Source organism: Prinia subflava, chromosome 8, assembly GCF_021018805.1.
Source record: "Prinia subflava isolate CZ2003 ecotype Zambia chromosome 8, Cam_Psub_1.2, whole genome shotgun sequence".
Taxonomy (NCBI): Eukaryota; Metazoa; Chordata; class Aves; order Passeriformes; family Cisticolidae; genus Prinia; species Prinia subflava.
In genome coordinates, this window is record NC_086254.1 from 17,400,504 (window position 1) to 17,421,738 (window position 21,235).

At 55.1% G+C, this 21,235-nt stretch overlaps 1 protein-coding gene across 1 annotated transcript; it reads left to right on the plus strand.

The window, feature by feature from the left end:
* Positions 1 to 200: 200 nt before the first annotated feature.
* Positions 201 to 17,445, plus strand: ACE (angiotensin I converting enzyme). Its single transcript, XM_063403630.1, has 25 exons — positions 201 to 821; positions 4,138 to 4,305; positions 5,597 to 5,684; positions 5,937 to 6,080; positions 6,318 to 6,509; positions 6,644 to 6,741; positions 7,263 to 7,435; positions 7,698 to 7,921; positions 9,289 to 9,433; positions 9,743 to 9,841; positions 10,039 to 10,161; positions 10,626 to 10,837; positions 11,335 to 11,471; positions 11,758 to 11,916; positions 12,322 to 12,409; positions 12,615 to 12,758; positions 12,987 to 13,178; positions 13,504 to 13,601; positions 13,877 to 14,049; positions 14,473 to 14,696; positions 14,930 to 15,074; positions 15,279 to 15,377; positions 15,778 to 15,900; positions 16,383 to 16,570; positions 16,811 to 17,445. Exons 1-25 carry the CDS (start codon positions 612 to 614, stop codon positions 17,005 to 17,007), a joined length of 3,843 nt encoding a protein of 1,280 aa, XP_063259700.1. The 5' UTR covers positions 201 to 611; the 3' UTR covers positions 17,008 to 17,445.
* The last annotated feature ends 3,790 nt before the right edge of the window (positions 17,446 to 21,235 follow it).

The window sequence follows — 21,235 nt, forward strand, 5'->3', positions numbered from 1 at the left end:
ACTGTTTCGTTGAAAAATGAGGTTATGCCGGGAAGGGGGTCACTTTGACAGGAAGCAGAGTGACACAGACCTTGGCTGTGTCCTGTAGGAGCTGTTTCCCTCCTGCGCTTGCCCCTGTGGCCCACCGCGGGTGTTGCCGAGGGGCGTCTGTCACACGATGCCGGCGTGGGGAGATGTCCTGCTAAGGAGCAGCTGAGCTGGATCCCCCTGCACCAAGTCGGGAGGGGACTGGGACGCTGCAGGGATGGAGCTGCATCTCACCCACCCCATCCGCCCCAGCCTTTCTCCTTTCTCTTTTTTTCTGCCTTTCCCTGGATTCTCCTCCATCTCCTTCCCTTCCTCCTGTCCCAGCCCCTTCCCCTTCCCTCCCGGCAGTGCCAGGAGCCAGAAGGACTTTGCACCCTAAGGCAGCACTCGCTCCCCGCTCCTTCCCACAAGCCTTGGAGCCGCCGAAGGGAGAACAGAATACTCCGGTCTTATCTGCTAGGGGAGGCAGGCTCGGTGGGCAGGGTTTGCGCGAAAGCTGCTGGCTTATAAGCAGCCGGCAGCAGAGGGAAAGCTGTCTCGGAAGGCACCAAACGGGGCCCCCTCCGTGCCGCGCTCCCGCCGCGATGCCCGCGGCGCTGGGGCTGCTGCTCGGGCTGAGCCTGGCAGGTGCCCTTCGGCCCGACCTCGAGCCCCCCCACTATAACAGCACCGAGGAAGGGGCCATCCTCTTCGCCAAAGCCTACAACAGCACGGCCGAGCTCGTCCTCTACGACAGCGTCTTGGCCAGCTGGAATTACAACACCAACCTGACGGCCGAAAATGCTGCTCTGCAGGTGGGTGGCGGGACGGGAGCGATGCCACCACGGGGGTGTGCCCAGCGCTGGGGACCGGGGGGGCTGGGTCCACGGTGGAGACACTTGGTGTGGTTCCCTTTCCTCCCTGCCGGCTTCTGTCTCTCGGGGTGGCAAAGTAGGGCTGGGACTTGTAGTCCAGGAGCCACAGGGTTTTGCCCCAAATTGGTTTTCAGACTCTGCCCCAGAGTGACAGCTGCAGTCCCAGAGCAGAGTCAAGGTTATTCTTAGAGGTGATTCCCTCCTCCCAGCAACTTCCACTTTCCTTTCCCCCTTCCCAGAACTGGGCCAGGTGTCAGTTGTCCCTGACCCCGCCTGGTGTCACTACATCCCAGTGCTGAGGGTTTTAGTTTGGGTCAGACACCGGGTGCACAAGCAGCTGAGTGGCATCGGGACTGAGGCCGCCACCTCTTGTCCCTGCGTCCCCAGCCCACGGGGACAAAGACAGTGGTGGGAAAGCACTCCAGGGAAAGGCTATAGGGAATTAGACATCAGCCCAGGTACACGCGGGAAGAGCTTCTGCAGGGAGCAACGCTGTGTGCATTCCACAGGCACGTGTGTGTTTTCCCAGGGGTCTGCGTGTCTCTGCATTGGATTTAGTGGGGCGGGGAGCTGGGGCAACTCTGGATGTGCTCTCGTTTGGGTGAGCTGCAGCACAGCCCAGGCCAGGGGATGGTGGTGCCTGGGCAGGCTGCCGTGGTTTCCCCGGCCCCAGCCGTGCTCGGGGAGCTGCCGGTGTCCCCGGCGTGGGGTCATGGACAGGTCACTGCCTGCAGCTCGGGGTGCATTGCAGGTGCACAAGGGGCAGTGCAACCCATACGTGAGAATGGTGTGTTTGGCGATCCCAGGATCACACAGGAGCTGCCACACAGCGTCCTGAACCCTCCAGATCCTGTGGGGATGGGAGCACAGTGTGCCCTGTGCCGGAAGGAAATTTTCCTGTGTAGGGGAAAGAGCACTACCAGGTCTGGCCGCTGCCAATTTGGCAGGACACTCAAGAGGGCCCAGGTGTCCCTTCGGCCTTTTTTTGTCAAGCTGACATGATGTCTGGGTAGACACCCAGCTCTAGCTGGAGATGTGGTGGGGTTTGGGATCTTGGGGCAGCGCAGGACCATCCCAGCTACGCTGAGTCCAAGGGCCAGGAAAGCACCTTGCATGGACTTCTCAAAAGGTGTTTCCAGACCAGCTTTTCCCCACTTTATGTGCTATTAAATGTGTGAGGAGCAAGTCCAGGAGCTCCCTGCAGTGTCAAGGCTCCTAAGCCAGTCCAGGCAGAGGAAGGGGATCTGAACTCCTGAGATCAGTCCATGATGGGGCAGCAGGGAGGTGTGGTGGGATGGGGAGTCCCTGACTGCTAGAGGAATAACAGCTGGCCAGCAGGACCCAAAAGGCTGGGTTTGGGGGGTTTGGGAGAGCACTGGGCCAGGTAAACCCTACACATCCATAACACAAGAGGGGCTGAGTCAGGCCACCAGGGCATGGGCAGCTCCAGGCCCTGCCACAAAAGGGGACCCTGTGACAAAGGGACATGAGAGGCAGGAGGTCAAAGGCAGGGGCAGAGATGGACAGAGGGATGCTGGACAGACAGATAGATGTACCATCTTTTGCAAGCAGGGATTCTGGGCAAGAGGCTGGCAACGGAGCTGGGGGGCTGCTCGTGTTTGGGTGCAGAACTACTGCAGATGCCTGGGCCAAGATAGTCCCAGTGTCCTGAGCTCCATCCTGAGTCCTCACTGTGCACCTACAACAGGGAGGGACTGGGGTGGAGGTATTGGTAGGGAGACTTTGAGACTGTGGGTGTCAAGGAGCTTCTGAGCCCCCCACAGGGCCACCCCCTCCAGAGAGAGATCTGAGATGCAGGGCTGAAGGGCCAGGACTGGTGGCCATGGCCATGGCCATGGCAAGGGGGTCTCAGGCAGCACTGCTGGCCTCAACTCGCTCCACTAGAGCTGTCAGGAGAGTTTAAGGTACAATTTGGCTGACCAAACACAGGTGCCTGTTCAAGGAGAAGAAAAAACACAGCTGAACTCTGCCTCCTCCAGCTCCTCCAGTTCTGCATGGGGTCTGGGAAGGGGCAAAGGCATCTCCTGTTTAGAGCAGTGATGCGAGAGTAGGGTGTCTGTGGGGCTGGCACATGCTGGCACGGTGAGGGATTGGGGGCAGTTGATACTAGTGATGCTGTGGGCACTGGGATGTCCAGGGGAAGTGGTGGGAGCAGTGCTGCATAGCCAGGGACACCTGGCACTTTTGGCATTCCCACTCCCACAGCTGTGTGAGTATCTGCCCCGGACAGCCTCCAACCCTGCCACACCACTACTCCCTTTCTTCCCTGCTGCCTGCTGAGGGAATGTGAAGATTAAAATAAACCAGGTGTGTTGGAGCCAGGCTAAAAATGCCACAAGTCCCACCTAATGAGCTCTATAAATCACACCAGGATGGCACATGGATACTGACCAGTCACTCTGCACCATCTCACTCCACCTGCGCTGGGCCAGGACACTCTTAAAGGATCAGAGCATCCCAAAAATACAGCTGACACTGATCAGGCTGGGATACAACCATCTGCAATGCCCCCCATCCCAAAACCATGGCCGCAGCTCCAGCTGCCTAAATAACACCCCACAGTGCTGGCAGCTTACTGCCAGGCCATGGCCCAGGAGGGAAGATCGGGGCTGGCAGGGGTTGGGTGGCAGTGAGACACCCCAAACTGGGGACTCAGAGCAAATGGGTGAACCCCAGATGTGGCATTTACAGGTCACAGGGTTCAGACAGCCAGTTGAGAAATGTATAGAAATTGAAGTGTACAGACATACTGAGGGCATAGAGGAAAGAGAAAGGTGAAATTGGCACCTTTATAGTTATCTTTTGGGCTTCTGTGAAAGTGAAAACCAGCTAGAATAGAAATAAAATTAAGCCAGTCCTCAGAGCTCCTTCCAAAAGGAGGTGCAGCAGGTGTCCAAGCCAACACAGGAGTACCCAGACACCCAATCCCACCACTCCCATCTCATATGAGACCCTGGAGCTCCCTCCAAAACAGCCTCACAGACCACCCTAGTGGGTGCTCATGGGGAGCTCCACAGGCAAGCAGGGGCTGCAGACACTGCTGTGCCAGATGGGAGCTGCTCTCTCTATTCAAGGGTGCCATAGACTGGGGACATCCCTGCCTGTCACCCCATGTCCTGCCACCTCTGACTCCTACAAACCCTCATGACTTTGCCCCTGGCCCCCAAACCATCGCCTGGGTGGTGACATGTCCTGGGGCTGGTCCTGAGCCCCTATGTCCCCTCTCACGATGCAGGTCAAGGCATCGCTGGAGGAGCAGAACTTCACAGAGCTATGGGGGAAGAAGGCCAAGGACCTCTATGGTGACAAGTGGAATAACTTCAGTGACCCCCAGCTGAGGAAAATCATTGGATCCATCCAGACCTTGGGACCCTCCAATCTACCCCTGGAGATGAGAGAGCAGGTAGGTGAGGTGGCAGCGAAGCCCTGGGCATGGCTGGAGTCCTGTGAAATGCTCTAGAGGGATTTTTCACAAGCATCCAGGCTCTGCTGCTGATCTGTTGCATTTTGGAGGGTGTCACTGGCCTCTACAAAGTGATTGAGGAAGAGATGGGGTGCTATCTTCAGGGGATGTGGGGTATCTTCTGGCCCTATTAGCCAGTCCTAACTTTATCTTGGAGCTATCCCAGCAGGAACTGGAGATTTCCTGTTTACACAGATCAGTCCTGGGCATTACCTGGAGATCAGCCAGGTTGTGCCCATGGCTGGAGCCCGCTGTCCCAACCCCTCTGGGCTCATCAGGTATGCAGCTCACTGAAAAGAGAGGCTGATGCAGCCAGCTGGCTCCTGAAGCCCCCATAAGATAGAGAATGCTGTACCTTGATGACACAGTTCCATGCTAGGGACACCAGGACATCTTCAGCCTTGCCCATCACAGTCCTGAGCTTTCAGAGAAGTTTACCTGAATTTTGATTTCCGTGCATGAAAATATTGCCAGGCTGAGTCTGGCAGCCACTTTGCTCTACATGAGCTCAGGGATAGGCCCTTCCATCCTGATCCACAGCTCCCTGACAGCCATTCCCAGCAAAACCCTGGCAAAGCCCAGTGATGCAATCCCTTCCGGAGAACTGTCGGCCCCAGTTCCTTCCAGGAAACCCATCCCTGCCTTCTCCCAGATAACAGACAGCATCACGGCTCCTCCCTGCACATCAGTCATGTCTCACCCATCCCTGGGCAGCTCTATCCCACAGCCACCATTGTCCCCATCTCCATCCCCTCTGCACAGCTGGAGCAGAGGAATGGGAGTGGAGAGAGGGACGGAGCAGAGGAATTTCCTTCCCTGGGAATGGGCTTCCCAAGCATGTTCCAGGAAACCTCCTATTGCTATTGTTTGCTGTTATTGAAGTTCACAGAAATAAATCCCCCTCACCCTCCTGCTTTTCTTCTCCTATTTTTTTTAACCCATTTAGATAAACAGCCTGTGCCTCGGCCTCACTGACAAACAGCTTTATAAACAGCCCCTCTCTGTAGCATGGCTGTGCAGGGATTGTCTGTCCCAAAGAGACTCCCTGCTCCCACCATGCTAAAACCCTGAGTGATAACACACTTATCTCACCAAAAGCATGCTGTATAAACACACCAATCCTCCCCCACATCCGTTTGGACATACACTCCAGAAGTGGGAAGCCTGTAGATCCCTCCTGAAGGATTGTTCCTGTCTCCATGCTGCCCCAACATCTTTTCCTTTCCTACAGTACAACACCATCCTGAGTGACATGGACAAAATCTACTCCACAGCCAAAGTGTGCCTGCCCAATGGCACCTGCTGGGATCTGGAGCCAGGTATGGTCCCTGTCCTCTTGATCCTGCCAGCTGCTGAGCACCCCATGGCCCTGACTTTGTCCTGGTCCCCACATCCTTAGTGGGTTGGGGTTGGCATATGCCACTCATATTAATCAGGATAATCCCAGTGTGAGGATGGGCACGGTGGTGGTGGCCCCTCTGGCATGGTGGTGGTGGCCCCTCTGCAGAGCTGTGGCATACGCCTCTCTCTCCGCCCACTTTCTCATGTTCTACTTGTCCCCTTTGTCCCAGACCTCTCGGACATCATGGCCACCTCCCGCAGCTACAAGAAGCTGCTCTTCGCCTGGGAGGGGTGGCACAATGCGGCGGGGAACCCGCTGCGCCCCAAGTACGAGCAGTTTGTGAAGCTGAGCAACGACGCCTACTCGATGGATGGTACAAACCCAGGGGATCCCCTGCCAGGGGTGGAAATCAGGACTGGGACATTGGGATGTCCTACTGCTCTCCTCACCCTGCATCCAGCCAGGCATCCAGCTTTTATTTCCCAAGTACCAGCACTTTGGGGAAGGTGGAAAAGTCCTGCTGTTACTCCCTGATTCCACCTTTTGGGGATGGGTAGTGGGGGCAGCCGTCAGGGTCTGGAGACAGAGGTCTTCCCTGTATCCTTGGTAGGATTCAATGACACAGGCAGCTACTGGCGCTCCTGGTATGACTCAGAGTCCTTTGAGAAGGACCTGGAGGGCATCTACAATCAGCTGGAGCCACTCTACCTCAACCTGCACGCCTTTGTCCGGAGGAAGCTGTATGATCGCTATGGGCCCAAATACATCAACCTCAGGGGTCCCATCCCTGCTCACCTCCTGGGTAAGAGATGAGACTCCCCCAGCCTGTGCCCAGGGTGTCAGAGGGGCACACACAAGGCCAGAGAGGTCCCAGTTATCACTGTGTTTCTCTTCTGACCTGGCACCAGCTCTTCTCCAGCTATTTTCTCTTCTCAGGGAATATGTGGGCTCAGCAGTGGAACAACATCTATGACCTGATGATCCCCTACCCTGAGAAGCCCAACCTTGATGTCACGAGCACCATGGTGCAGCAGGTGATGGGCTGAGGGAGTCACTGGGGGGACCAGGAAGAAAAAGCAGGAGGTGTTGCCAAGACAGGCACATGACATTGACCCCATGGTAGTCGTTTCTCATACTTGTATAGGAGACAGCAGAAAGTTCATGTTTGGGAGGGGAAGGGACAAAGACATGATCTTACTCCATCTCTGGCAATGGCCAAAGAGGCAGCAGTTGGACAAAAGTGGGCAGTGCACTGGGACTGCTGCCAGTCCCCAGGCTGGGGGCCATGTTGCTGTGCTCACACCATCCCACAGCTCCAAGCACTTCTTGGGTATCAGTCCTGCTTCCTTCTCCTGCCCCTGCTGAGCTCCAGCACCATTGCTCGGTGCTTTTAGGGATGTTCACACCAGTTCTGGAACTAGGTCTCCCCATCACAGAGAGACAAGCAGGACCTCAGTACCTGGGAGCAACTCACCTCCTTCCCACCATTGGAGGCAATGCCCCGGGCACAGGCAGCCCCTTCCTCAACCATAACCCACTGCCTGCTGCCCACCAGGGCTGGAATGCTACCCATATGTTCCGGGTCTCGGAGGAGTTCTTCACCTCCCTGGGGCTTCTGGAGATGCCCACTGAATTCTGGGAGAAGTCCATGCTGGAAAAGCCGACAGATGGGCGGGAGGTGGTATGCCATGCCTCGGCCTGGGACTTCTACAACCGCAAGGACTTCAGGTCTGTGGGTATATGCAGGGACTAGGGCTACAGGGCAAGGCCCTCCCCTCTCCCCTTTGGTGATCACCCTTTTGGGTACCTCAGCCAGGCCATGAAGCCCAGTATGGCCCTTTCTGAGGAGAGGCCTGGAGCGACAATGCTGCCCTTTCCCTTACCCTGTGGAGTAGTGTTGCCACCCTCTCTGGGAGTCCTCCCATCAAGGGGGTGCACAGGCAGCCAGGGTCCCTCACTCAGCTCAGGCAGTGCTGTTTTCCCTTGGCAGGATCAAGCAGTGCACGTCGGTGACCATGGAGCAGCTGTTCACAGTGCACCACGAGATGGGCCACATCCAGTACTACCTGCAGTACAAGGACCAGCCCGTGTCCTTCCGCAGCGGGGCCAACCCTGGCTTCCACGAGGCCATTGGCGATGTCCTGTCCCTCTCTGTCTCCACCCCCAGCCACCTCAAGAAAATCGGTCTCCTCAGCACTGCTACTGAGGATCAAGGTACAGCAGCCACCCTGGGGATCTGGGTGTCCTGGAGGGCTCTGGCTCTGCCTGTGGCAGTGGAAAGAGTTTGAGACATGCAGGGTGTGTTGCAGTCTGGCAATACAGCCCAGAGCTGCCACAACCCCTTCTCATCTCCATGGGTCCATGCATAACTTCCTCTTATCTCCATGTGTCCCAGTAGAGCCCTTCTTGGCTCCACCTCCTTTACCCTTGAGGCAGAAGAATGCTCTCCAGAGCTTGTCTGTGTCTTTCCCTTCACCAACAGAGCCTGAACTAGAAAAGAACATTTTTGTGCTTGATTGGCTTTGACCTTTCCAGCATTCCTCCCTCCCTCCCTCGACAAGAAGCATCCACCACTGGAGCTCCTGATGTGGCTCTGTGGAGGTGGCACCAAGCCCTTCCATGCACAGTCACAGGGGTGGTCAGTGAGTGACATGTCCAGCTGGCACAGCAGGGCAGGGCAGGACTTGTCACTGCAGGCACTGCCCAGCTTGTCAGGAGCCTCATCCTCCCACCCGACATCCCTCAGCCCACACATCAAAGCAGATGGCAGCAAAGGAAATTGAGCACTCCCAGACCTGCCCCAGGCGCCTGCCTGGTGGAGGAGGGACAGTCCTGGGATCCTCCTGCTATGTCATTAAATACATTTTATGACAGGAAAGACATCACAGCAGCCAAGAGCATTGGGCCAGTGCTGCATAAACACCATGAAGCAGATGGTCTCTGCCTGAAGCCCTTGCTACCCAACTTGCCAGCCCTTGGCAGCCAGGCCACCATAGTGATGGCAGCCAATAGCCTGTCAGGGCAGTGCTGCCAACCCCTCTCTGACCCCACAGCTTCAGCTGGGTCTCCTGCAGGTCTTTCTCCAAACTTCCTTCCCCAGGTTTCTTTGAGGGGAAAAAAGAGATGTCACCATCCCCTGTGCTCCTCATGATATGGTGGTGACTGTCCTAGAGTTGACTCTGGTTCTGGGTCTAAACAAGCAGAACCTTTGCAGTGGTGTGACTGCAGATCAAACTCCCCCAAACCCCCTCACCTGGAGGCCCCAGGGTGGGAGTGTGAAGAGTTACACTCACCAAAAACCTTTTAACTCTGAGAGTTGGGCTAAGGGCAAGGGGACACCACACTTGTCACTATCATTGTTCCCACTCAGTAAAAGGCACATATTGCCCCAGATAATAACTGTATCTGCAGAAGCCTCCTGCATCCTACACAGCCTTCTCTAGGAGCAAGGATGCATGTTGAAATGCTATCCCCATTTCTCATCCAGATCTGCCCACCTTCTTACTCACTAAAATTCTGGTGCCTGTAGTACTGTCTATGCAGACTCCTTTCCAGCCTGGTTCAGGCTCTGTTTCTTGCAGAGAGCAATATCAACTACCTGCTGAAGATGGCCCTGGAGAAGATTGCCTTCCTGCCCTTTGGCTACCTCATCGACCAGTGGCGCTGGAACGTGTTCAGTGGCCGCACACCGCCGAGCCGGTACAACTACGACTGGTGGTATCTGAGGTAGGGGACAGTCACCAAGGGTGGGTGGGGGCCTGGAAGCTGGGGATGTGCAAGGAAGGGAGGCAGGAAAGAGGAAAGGAAAGAAAAAGGGTAAAAGTAACCATGGAGATGGTGGGAGAACAATGGATAGATGGGTGGGTGGGTAGGATGGAAGGATAGATGAGTGGATGGATGAATGGATATACATGGAATCATGCTCTAATTGTGCAGATTTCTTCAGCACTGTGCCAAGCCTTCCCATTCTTTGACTAGATTCTTCTGATCCCTTATTATTCCCATGCTCATGCTGTTGTTCTCTCTTGTCCACAGAACCAAATACCAAGGTATCTGTGCTCCGGTTTCAAGGAATGAAAGCAACTTTGACCCTGGAGCAAAGTACCACATCCCAGGGAACACTCCTTACATCAGGTAGAGGAAGTGTTGGCAAGGGAACCAAGGTTTGTGATGCAGTGGTGGGGGATCACCTCTGTGGGCAGGGTCATGTGATGCTCCTGCTCAAGACAGAGATCTCCCAACACTTGGGACCACAAATGGTGGGACTGAGCTCTTGAACTTTTCTGCTTCCCCTTGTCCCCAGTTCTGACCTTCATGGACTTCCTTGGCAGGTACTTTGTCAGCTTCATCCTCCAGTTCCAGTTTCACAAGGCGCTGTGCCAGGCAGCCAACCACAATGGTTCCCTGCACACCTGTGACATCTACAGGTCCAAAGAGGCTGGAGACAAACTCAGGTGGGGACAGAGGAGGGTCAGGAAAATCACCATGGGCAGATGTGTGCATGGAAGTTGATGGTGTGCAAAGAAAGGAAAGAAAGGAAGGAAAGAGAAGTCAGCTGGAGAAATAGCTTTGCAGATGGATGGATGGATGGATGGAAATATATGGAAGCACTGGGGTGGGGTGAGTGGTCCTCACTGGAGTATTGCGATTGTCCCAGACACAAGCTCCCACCCAGACAAGAGGTCACTAAAGCACAGCTGGATCCTGTTGATTCCCTGGGTGTTAAATGCATGAGTGTGTGACAGGGAGTCCTCAGTTCCCACATGCAGGACAGGCAGTGGCTCCCAAGGCAGTTCCCAGGTTCATGTCCCATTCAGGAACAGCATCTTCAACCCTTAAGATGCTGAGATACTATCACTGCTTCTCTCCCATCCATCCCTGGCCTCATGCTGACTCTTGCTGTTCTGATCCTCCACAGGGAAGTGTTGAAAGCTGGGTCCTCAAAGTCATGGCAGGAAATCCTCTTGAATCTCACTGGCACAGGTCAGATGGATGCTGGTCCCCTTCTGGAGTATTTCAGCCCTGTCACCAAGTGGCTTCAGGAGCAGAACAACAAGACCAATGAGGTGCTGGGCTGGCCTGACTTTGACTGGCGTCCCCCTGTCCCTGAAGGCTACCCTGAAGGCATTGGTAAGGCCACAGCTCCATCCCAGGTCTGGGGAGGGTCAGGAAGAGATGGCCAAGGGACATCATTAATCCACAGGCAGAAGCAGAAGGAGGTCTCTGCTGTGGGTAGGCTGGTCCTCATACAAGGAAAGAGCAATAGCCAATTCTAGTGAAGTCCCACGGGGTGTTGCTTCCTAGGAGGCAGGTGGCATTGTCTGAAGCTGTATAGTGATGTTATCAGTCATATTGTGAAGAGTTTCTCTTCTCAGTTCTATCATTTGTGCTCACGTGGAAGAGTCTAGGGCATGCAACTTGTCCTGTTATCCTGTTCTCTGTCCAATGGGACACCCCAGCAGGGCACCTCTTCCACCATTTCTTAGCTCAGCCTGCTCCCAAGTCGTGGCATCCTTCAGCGGACCTGCAGTTCTGGGAAAAGCTTAACCATGGTTTTTTCATGGGATAGTGCTCTTGCAACTCTCCTGACCTTTCTCGTCTCTTCCCCCATTTATTTCCTCCTCTAGACAAAATAGCAGATGAGGCACAAGCCAAAGAGTTCTTGTCTGAGTACAACAGCACAGCTGAGGAAGTGTGGAATGCCTACACTGAGGCATCCTGGGCCTACAACACCAACATCACTGACCACAACAAGGAGATCATGGTATGGGAATGACCCTGGGGCTGTGCAGGGAGAGCCAGCAGCCAGGAAAGGCAGCTCGTACCCAAGGGGCGTTTCATGGAAGCTCTGAAAACCAGGGCAGCCTCTGGCCCTGGTAAAGGGATAACATTCTCAGCCAGGAGGTGCATTTTCCTTGAAAACCCTCCTCATCTAATGAGGTGCCCACAAAGGCAGCTGTGGGGAGGGTGTCAGCCATGGCATGCCAGGTGGTGTTCCTAGTGATGGCCTGTGTCTTCTCCCTGAAGTAACCCTTCTTCTCTCATTGTAGCTGGAAAAGAACTTGGCCATGTCCAAGCACACCCTGGAGTATGGCATGAGAGCCAGGCAGTTTGACACCTCTGATTTCCAAGACCAAAGTGTCACCCGCATCCTCAAGAAGCTGAGTGTAATTGAGAGGGCAGCCCTACCTGAGGATGAGCTGAAGGAGGTGAGTGGCAAGGGGACAGAGCAAGTAGAGGGTGTCCCTTGCCATCATCCTGTGTGAAGATACAAGTTTCTCTCAAAATGTAAGAAGTGACACTGGGCAGCCACCATCTGTCTTGAAAAAGGTGATAACTTGGTGCCTTCTACACAAAGCCAAAATCCTTTTCTTCAGTTTCCCACCCAAAGGTTGCCTATCCCAGGCTGCAGTGGGGCCTGGATGTTTGGGTGACAATGGCACATTGCTTGTTGGCCCCAGGCCCTCTTGTATTGAGTCCTTGTTGGCTCCGTTGGGGTCACACTGATCTTGGAGGGGACCAGAATCAAACACACAAAAACCTCAGTGGTCTGGGACATCCTCTGATATCAGGAGTAAGGATAACCAGTTTACATACTCTGATTTCCTTTGCAGTACAACACCCTCCTCTCGGATATGGAGACCACATACAGCGTGGCCAAGGTCTGCAGGGAGAACAAAACCTGTCACCCACTGGATCCTGGTAAGATCTAGCAGGGTGTCCTGCAAGGCATCAGCACTGGCCCGGAGGGGAGGGATTTTTTTTTTAAATTGGGGCATGAAGAAAGGCAATGAAGGCTTTTTTCGCCTTCTCTGTGATGGCCCCTGAGCAACACATTGGGTATAGAACCATTGCACCTGTTCAGCCTGTCCAACAGCACCACAGTGGCTTCATTGCTCCCTCTTAGACCTCACAGACATCATGGCCACCTCTCGGGACTATGATGAGCTCCTCTTTGCCTGGAAGGGCTGGCGGGATGCTTCTGGGAAGAAGATGAGGAACAACTACAAGCGATACGTGGAACTGAGCAACAAGGCAGCCGTGCTCAATGGTCAGTGCCCTGCTCCCCTAGAGCTCACCATGGCTCTAACCCCCTGTAAGCAGAGGATTGGGCTCTTCATCCAACTTGAGGTCAAAATCCTAGGGGTGTGGAGGTCCCACTAACTCCCAGGAGATCTACTCTGTCACAGCTATGGAGGGATCTGGAGTGTCTGAACAGCAAGACAGTCTTGCCCAAGAAGGACAGTGTCTGACAGCTTCTGCTCTTGCCCTGCCACAGGCTACAAAGATAACGGGGCCTACTGGAGATCCCTGTATGAGACACCCACCTTCGAGGAAGATCTGGAGAGGCTCTATCTGCAGCTGCAGCCCCTCTACCTCAACCTACATGCTTATGTCCGCCGAGCCCTCTACAAAAAGTATGGTGCAGAGCACATAAACTTGAAGGGTCCCATCCCTGCCCACCTGCTAGGTAAGGGCTCTGCTTCAGCTAAGCTGTGTCTCTCACCAGGTGTGGCTATCTCTGTGCCATGCCAAGAGTTAAGACTGGTCTCTGTTCAGCTCTGGCTGAAGGGAAAAGGCCCCCTGAGATGAGTCTGTAGAGGTCAATCTGCCCCAGAGAAGGGCAGCACGCTCAGCATGATTTGACCTCTCCTGCATGGATGGGCTCCTGCCTACATTTCCCTTATGCAGACAAGGCAGGAACCAGGCAGGGTGATCCACCTGTGCAGGAGGAGGGAGTTGTTCTCCTCTCCCTGTCTCCCTCCTGACATGTGCCGTCATTCTGTGCTTCCCAGGCAACATGTGGGCTCAGTCATGGTCCAACATTTTCGACCTGGTGATACCTTTCCCAGATGCTACCAAGGTGGATGCCACCCCGGCCATGAAAAAACAGGTCAGTGCTTTTCTAGGCGGCTCTGGGGAAGCCCCTTGGGACCCAGGAACCTTTGGCTGTTGCCACCACCCATGTTGCCAAATGCTCTAATGTTGTCAAAAAAATCCATGCCTCATCTGCATTCTCCCTACTTTTATATGCCAAGACCTGGATCCAGGTCTAGCTGACTCCAGGAGATCCCCCTGCCCAAAGCAAGGCTACCCCTTGTCCTCCCATCCTTCCACAGCCCCCAGCACCCCCCATTGCCCCTCACCAGGTCTCTGCTCTTTCCCCAGGGCTGGACACCCAAGAAAATGTTTGAAGAGTCAGATCGTTTCTTCACCTCTCTGGGCCTCATCCCGATGCCACAGGAGTTCTGGGACAAGTCCATGATTGAGAAGCCGTCGGATGGGCGGGAGGTGGTGTGTCACGCCTCAGCCTGGGACTTCTACAACCGCAAGGACTTCAGGTGCCCACGGGGAGCAGGCGGTGGCCACCGCTGATGTGGTGCTGGGGCAGAAACCCTCTTGTAGAACAAGAGCATGTGGCTGGTGCCACCACGGTCTATCTTGCTCTGTGGCTGTGGCACCCCAACTATGGCATTTCCCTTGGTACCCAAGATGCTGGCAGGAGTCCCCATGGTGGGTGGAGGCCAATCCATGCCCACCCTGCCCTGTTCTGGAGAATGGAAGAGCTGATGAACAGGGGCAGGGTCAGCAGGAGATGCAGGAGGAGGAAGAGACCAATCCAGTGGAGTAGGGCCAGCCTGGCCTGGCATCAGATGTGGGGAAGGGGGCACATAGAAAGGAAAAATAGCTCAAGGAGATGTGATGGTTCCCAGAGGTTTTCATGCCACCACTGCCCTCCCTTCTCCCCCAACCCTTGTGTCCAGGATCAAGCAGTGCACCGTGGTGAACATGGACGACCTCATCACAGTGCACCACGAGATGGGGCACGTCCAGTACTTCCTGCAGTACAAGGACCAGCCCGTGTCCTTCCGCGACGGGGCCAACCCTGGCTTCCACGAGGCTGTTGGGGATGTCATGGCCTTGTCTGTCTCCACCCCCAAACACCTGCATAGCATCAATCTGCTGGACCAAGTCATGGAAAACGAAGGTGAGCTGGAGGGCCACATAGCAAATTTGGGGATGCTGATGGGAATACCTGGAAATGCAGATGGTCAGGAGGGGCTGGGCAAGGATGAAGGGCTTAGGGATATATATGGTGGCTTTGCATGCATGGAGGGGACAGGATCTGTTGGGGACACCCAGTTCTGGGGCAGAATGACCCACATAGGGAGGAAAGGTGGATACAGCACTGTCTTGGTCACATCTTCATGCCCTGGGCAGAAAGTGATATTAACTACCTGATGAGCATCGCCCTGGACAAAATCGCCTTCTTGCCCTTTGGGTATCTCATGGACCAGTGGCGCTGGAAGGTGTTTGATGGACGGATCAAGGAGAATGAGTACAACAAGGAGTGGTGGAACCTCAGGTAGGATTGAATTCAGACCCCTGTCTGGGACAAGGGCCTCGGCCACCATCCCACTGGGTGTTTTCTCCTTGTGGTCCAGTTGATTGCAATGGGAATGATGAGACACACAACCCCTCCTTCTGTCTTCACACCCCACTATGTTCCTTCCCACTTTACCGCACCTCCTCCTCCCCAGGCTGGCCTGACTCTCCCTCTCTTATCCAGGATGAAATACCAAGGCTTGTGCCCACCAGCACTGAGGTCTGAAGATGATTTTGACCCTGGGGCAAAGTTTCACATCCCTGCCAACGTCCCTTACATTAGGTGAGCCAGCAAGGCTGGGGCACAAGGGACACCACTTGGACATAGAAGCAGGATCCTCAGGTCAGATGCCAGTGATGACACCTTTTTCCATGGCTGGTGGTACCAACCTGCGTGGGCTGGGCTGCTCCGGAGACCCAGACAGAGCTTCAGAGAAGAAGTCTGGATTTAGGGGAATTTCTCCCTATCCAAGGAAGATGAGCTCATCCACTCTGGCAAAAGTATAACACATTATGGGAGAAATACCCTCATCAGGTTGATCTGAGCTGAAGCAGGTGTAGCTCCAAAGCCAGTGATGCTCCTCCAGACTGGGAGGGTGCAACCAGAGAATGAGAGGAGCTACATCCTCTCTCACACAGGCACTAGTAGGGTCTATTCCCATCTCTTCATCCCTCTCCACCAGGTATTTTGTCAGCTTTGTGATCCAGTTCCAGTTCCACCAGGCTCTCTGTGATGCAGCCGGGCACAAGGGTCCCCTGCACACCTGTGACATCTACCAGTCCCAGAAGGCTGGGAAGATCTTGGGGTAGGTGTGTGGGCAGGGTAAAGCCAAGGCATCTATATCCCCAAATACCTTAAAGCCAGCCCAGCAAGACAGGCATCCCTCCCATCCCATACCTGGGGCAGGAACACCTTGGGCTGGCACTGGGGCTGGGCACTGGGGCTGTGATTGCAAAAGTAGCCACTAGATGGTAGCTAGGCCCCTGGCAGGGGGAAGGCTCCCTCTTCCTCCTCCTCCTCCTCCAAGAAAAGCACCTGCAAAATTAACCCTTTCACCCAGGGACTGCTCTGCATCAGGCTGGGTTCACTAGAGGGTTTCAATCCATGCAAACCCCTCTTCCCCTCAACATAAATGTGCTTCCCTGCACTCCAGGCTGGCAGTCCCATGGTTCTGGGAGTTCAAACGGTACCCAGAAATACTGATACCAAGAGCCCCAAAGGAAAGGGAGGGGCTGGCAGCCAAGAGGGTGATTTGGAACACACTGGAGCCGATTTCTCCTGCTACAGGGATGCCTTGAAGCTGGGTTTCAGCAAGCCGTGGCCCGAAGCCATGCAGCTCATCACAGGGCAGCCCAACATGTCAGCAGAGGCCCTGATGAGCTACTTCAAGCCACTCATGACATGGCTGGAGAAAGAGAATGAGAAGAATGGTGAGGTCCTGGGCTGGCCCGAGTACAGCTGGACTCCTTACACAGGTATGCAGGGCTCAGCCAAGCACAGCAGATCCATGGTTGGCCAGAGCTCAGCCCTCACCATGATTAGAATGAAATGGAGCTCTCTTGGTGCCCCTTGGCCATCCCAAAAACTACAGGCTGTTTGGATGCTTCTTGTGGAGCTGAGGCTAAAGGGCATGCAAGAGACTAACAAGGGTGATCCCACATACCACAGCCCAGAGCCCCCAGCAACAACCATGTCTCTCATTTCTCTCTTTCCAGCCACTCCAGCCCAAGATGACTCCAGCAAAACTGATTTCCTGGGAATGTCCCTGACCAAAAGTCAAGCCACAGCAGGTGGCTGGGTCCTGCTTGCCCTGGCACTCATCTTCCTGATCACCACCATTTTCTTGGCTGTCAAGTTCTTCTCAGCCAGGAGAAAGGCCTTCAAATCCAGCTCAGAAATGGAACTGAAATAAGGCAGCCACCAGCAGGGCTACAAAGACAGGGTGCAAGCATGGGCACTTGGCCAGGCTGGCAGCCATGCCGTGGGCATACTTGCCAAGGAAGCCATGGATTTCCACAACCCAGGATTCCTCTCTCCTATCAGGTCAGACATTCCTTTCCACTATGCAAGAGCCAGAGCAGAGAAGAGCTATTTATTAGTCAATGTCTGAATCAAGGGAAGGAGAAGTTCAGGCTCCGGCAGGCACGGAGCTGTCACAAGCTGCCCCTGTGCTCAGGGCTGGAGCTGGTCCAGCCTGGTCACCCACCAGCCAACTCTGATCTGTGGGCAAAGCCACAGAGACTTGAGTGACAGAGGGCAGTTTGGGGAGGGATGGAGCACATCCTGGTTTACCCGCTGCCAGGCTGTTTGCTTGCATGGATGAAAAATAAACCTATGTCTTGTCACCCTTCGAGCAGCAGCTCAGCCTCTCCTTGCATGTGGGCTGGGGGCTCTCAAGCAGGAGAGCTGCCACCCCAAACCAGTGCAAACACAAATGCCTGGGGACAAGCCTGGCTTTGGGGCAACATACCTGCAGCACCCAGCTTCCCTCGTCGCCATCTGGAAGATCAGCATCCCTCTGAAGCATCTCCACCCTCCCCTGAATCACGGCTCCCATCAGAGATGACAGCTCGTGCGTTCACAATGCAGCACTAAGGGAGGGGCTGGATCGGGGCCAGGAATCCCCAAAGTCCAGACATGAACTGTTTAAAGGGCTGGGGGGTCACCAAACCCGGGCTGGGACAAGGCTGGAGCTCACCACTGCTGTGACTCCAGCACTCAATGACACACTTACGTAAGAGATGGGGAGGGGGGTCTAAGGTCAGTGATCGCCTCCTGCCCTCCAGCTCCTGATTATCTTGGGATCAGCCGTGCTTGAGGCCCACCCCTGTCCCCCCCCCCCCCCGCCACCCCGTCCTCCCCGTCCCCGGCCTCGTCTTTCTTCTGCTTCTGTAAATAAAACTTCGTATTTGTTCTGCAGTGATTAGGTGCAAAACTAATCCCAGGCTGGGGATTATTGCAGCCTTAAAGAGCTGTGATCTGCTGCAGGCCGAAGCAGCAGGGGAAATGAGGGGATCTGGATGATCCACCCGTCCCTCTCCCATCCGATGGCCTCTGCCCTCGGTCATGTCATACTCCGGGGAGCTGAGGCTTGGGAGCGGCGCACAGCACCTGGCAGACGAGCAGAAGGCAGGTGTCTGCCCGCCCACGCCCACGTGTTTGTTTGCTTTCCATCCTCCCCGAGCACAGGACGCCCACGGGCCAGTGGCACCTGGACCCATCCGTCTGTCTGCCGCGATCCCCAGACCCCGGAGCAGCAGCCCCAGACTCACACGGTGCCCTTCCCTCGCCACATCCTGGTGCATCTGCTTTATATCCCGGCACACCAGGCTCCCTCCTCTCCCCCCTTCCCGGCAGTGCGTTGCTAGTGGAGCAGAGACCTGGCACGGTGAGAGCTGAGGTGGAAGCCAAGGGTATTTTCAGCCAGGGAAAGCTAGGCCTGTGCAGGTGTGCTCCATCCAGCTCAGTTCCTCACGGGTAATTTTGAGCTCCTTGGCTCCTGTTTGTCCCATTAGTGGAGGAAAAGAGGTCCCCAAGATCATCAAGATCCTGCAAGTTTCATGAAAATTGCTTTCTGGAGAAGAGGATTAAAAAAATAAAAAAATAAAAAGGAGCCACATCGAACACTGTCACTCATGGACTGCAATGTACACTCAGCCCTAGCCAGACATCAGAGAATCCACACAGGAGCTGGGTTTGTCCTGCCGTGGACACGATGTGGATGATGGGTGCACTGAGCTGTGTCCAGAGGCAGACCGAGGACCCAGGCCCACCAGCCATGCAGAGGACAGAGGCAGACACCCGGCTCCTTCAGCTCGGCTCCCAGCTCTGTGCAGCAGGTGGGATTGGACACCAGCCAGCCTTCCACACAGGGTCAAGGTCCACACAGCAGATGGGATGGGGCTGGACAGCAGGCTACTTTAACACAGGTGCAAAGTCCACCCAGGAGATGGGGCTGGACACAAAGTTATGCCCAGTCCAGCCCAGGGGGAGGCTGAAGGTCTCACCTTGAGCTCAGCTGGAGCTTCTTGGCTGAGATGAGGGGTCTGGGTGAAACTTTTGAGGGCAGCGAGGCCCGGCTGATGTCCGAGGGCTCTGCCAAGCCGGCAGCAGTGTTTTACAAGATATCTTTAAACCGAGGATGATTTCCCTTCCCCGTTGTGATAACATCTGGAGAGATTTTGCTGCCTTCTGCCTTCTGCATCATGCTTGCAGCTGAAATTAGGAGGCTCAGCGAAATCACTGCCTAAGGAGAAAAAGGAAATGTAAAAGCAGAAAAAAGGAGGAGATTCCCCCTCAATTCACAGAACTCCTAGATGGGAGCTCAGGGGGCAATGGGTACCGAGGCTGCTTTGCATGCCCCTGCCTGTATGCATGTGGAACTTCCAGAGAGATTTGCTTTAAAATCACATTAATTCAAAGTAAGAAACGCTCTGGGTTCCTTTCACCAGCACAAGGACCCTTTGGGCATCAGAGAAACCAATTTTTCATTTTTTTAGGTCCATTATCTCCCCCAGGGAGGTGGCTGGGGATTCCCACACCCCATGGCCCCCTGGTGCTGGTGGGGCCTGGCCAAGCCAGGTCTATTCTTAGCTGACGGGTGGCCAGGCAGGAGCAGACAGGGTGCACAGGGCTGCGTTCCTCACATTCCCCTTTCTCGGGGACAAGGAGTGCCTGGAAATACACAGCCACAGCTTGGCAGCAGCTGGGGCCATCAGAAGGGGCCACTGTGAGCAGAAGAGAGGCATGAGGTGGTGTTGGGGGGGTCTCAGGGAACAGCAGAATTGTGGAAGGGATGTAGTGTACTGTGGTAGGGACTGGGAAAGCTCCATCCCTGCAGCTCCCTGTTCTTGGCTTCAGCCCCTGCAGGCTCTGGTCAGCACCATCCTTCCCTCCCCACTGTTCAGGCAGGGCTGAGGGGCGTAAGGGTGAATTTGGGGGTGAGGGGCAAGACGCCATATTTCCCCCTGCCAAGTAAGTTCAGACTCTCTGCAGCCCCATGGCTTAGCTAGAATTTGCTACCAAGTGGGACATGGCCAAAAAACCAAATGACACCTCTACCCTCCCAATGTCCACCCTTGGTGGAGGGGTGTCATCCACACCTGTGGCTGGATGCACTGGGCACCCAGTGGGGTCCCATCCTCACCAGGGGATGTATCCAGGGCTGCCAGCTGAGCTCACCACCTCCTCAGCCCCACAGAGTCCCTGCATGGGCAACATCATCCTGTCTCGGGGTGCCTCAGCAGCAGGACCCCAAAGCAGGCTCTGCCCATGTCCCACTGCTGGTGGGGAACTGTCCCCACCCCTTGGGGCTCCTCCCTGAGCTGACACTGTCCCACTGAGGCATCCCAGGTGACAGGGAGAGAATACCAAGAGTGTTGGAAACTTGACACTTGGCTCCTCTCCCCCCTTGCCCAGGAGTTTCCAGTCAGACAGACCTGCTGCAACTGCTGCCAGCACCCCCTTCCCAGGGCTGCATCCTGCCTTTCCCTGCTCTTCCCTGCAGCATCACGAGTCATTGCAGCCTGCAGGCCCCATCCATCCTCCTGGCAGGTGAGTCACGAGCCTGCTCTGTGCCTCAGTTTCCCCCGCTGTGCAGAGAGGACAGGCAGCATGCCAGGGGGAATGTCATGAACTGAGCGGGCCACGTCCCAGAGCAGAATCTCCATGGCTTTTCCTGCCACTTTCAAGTGGGAAGTGGCTTTGTCGGGAAACAATGTCTGTGACTTGGTTTAACGTCACAGAGTCCCTTCCAGATTTGCAGTCTCCCAGGGCTGGGAAGGCCCAGGCTGATGAGGGTTCAGTTTGGCGGCACATTTTACCCTTGACTTGAGTTTTTGTTTTATACTTGAACAAACAGTGTAGTGGTGAGAGCCTGAAAAAATACATCAGGATTTGGAGAGGTGAGGCAGAGAAAGGAGCCAGAACAAGGAGCATCCTTCCACCTGCAAAATAAATTTACAGCCCCAATTCCTCCCTCCCATGTCACACCCACACAGATGCGGAGCATCTTCCAAAAGTGAAGGGCAAAGCAGGGGCATGAGCCATGCCAGGCAGAAGGACACCCGAGAGTGTCTGAGGACAGTCCTGATGGCTGGAAGCAGCTTTGGAGACCATGAAGGCCCTGCCTCTCCCTTCCC

What these genes read in the sequence shown, in the direction of transcription:
- ACE (XM_063403630.1), top strand. Translation starts at nt 612, where the DNA reads ATGCCCGCGGCGCTGGGGCTGCTGCTCGGGCTGAGCCTGGCAGGTGCC. An exon ending in CAAGGCAGCCGTGCTCAATG is followed by an intron (nt 12,759 to 12,986) that starts GTCAGTGCCCTG and finishes GCCCTGCCACAG; the next exon opens with GCTACAAAGATAACGGGGCC. An exon ending in CATCCCTGCCCACCTGCTAG is followed by an intron (nt 13,179 to 13,503) that starts GTAAGGGCTCTG and finishes TGTGCTTCCCAG; the next exon opens with GCAACATGTGGGCTCAGTCA.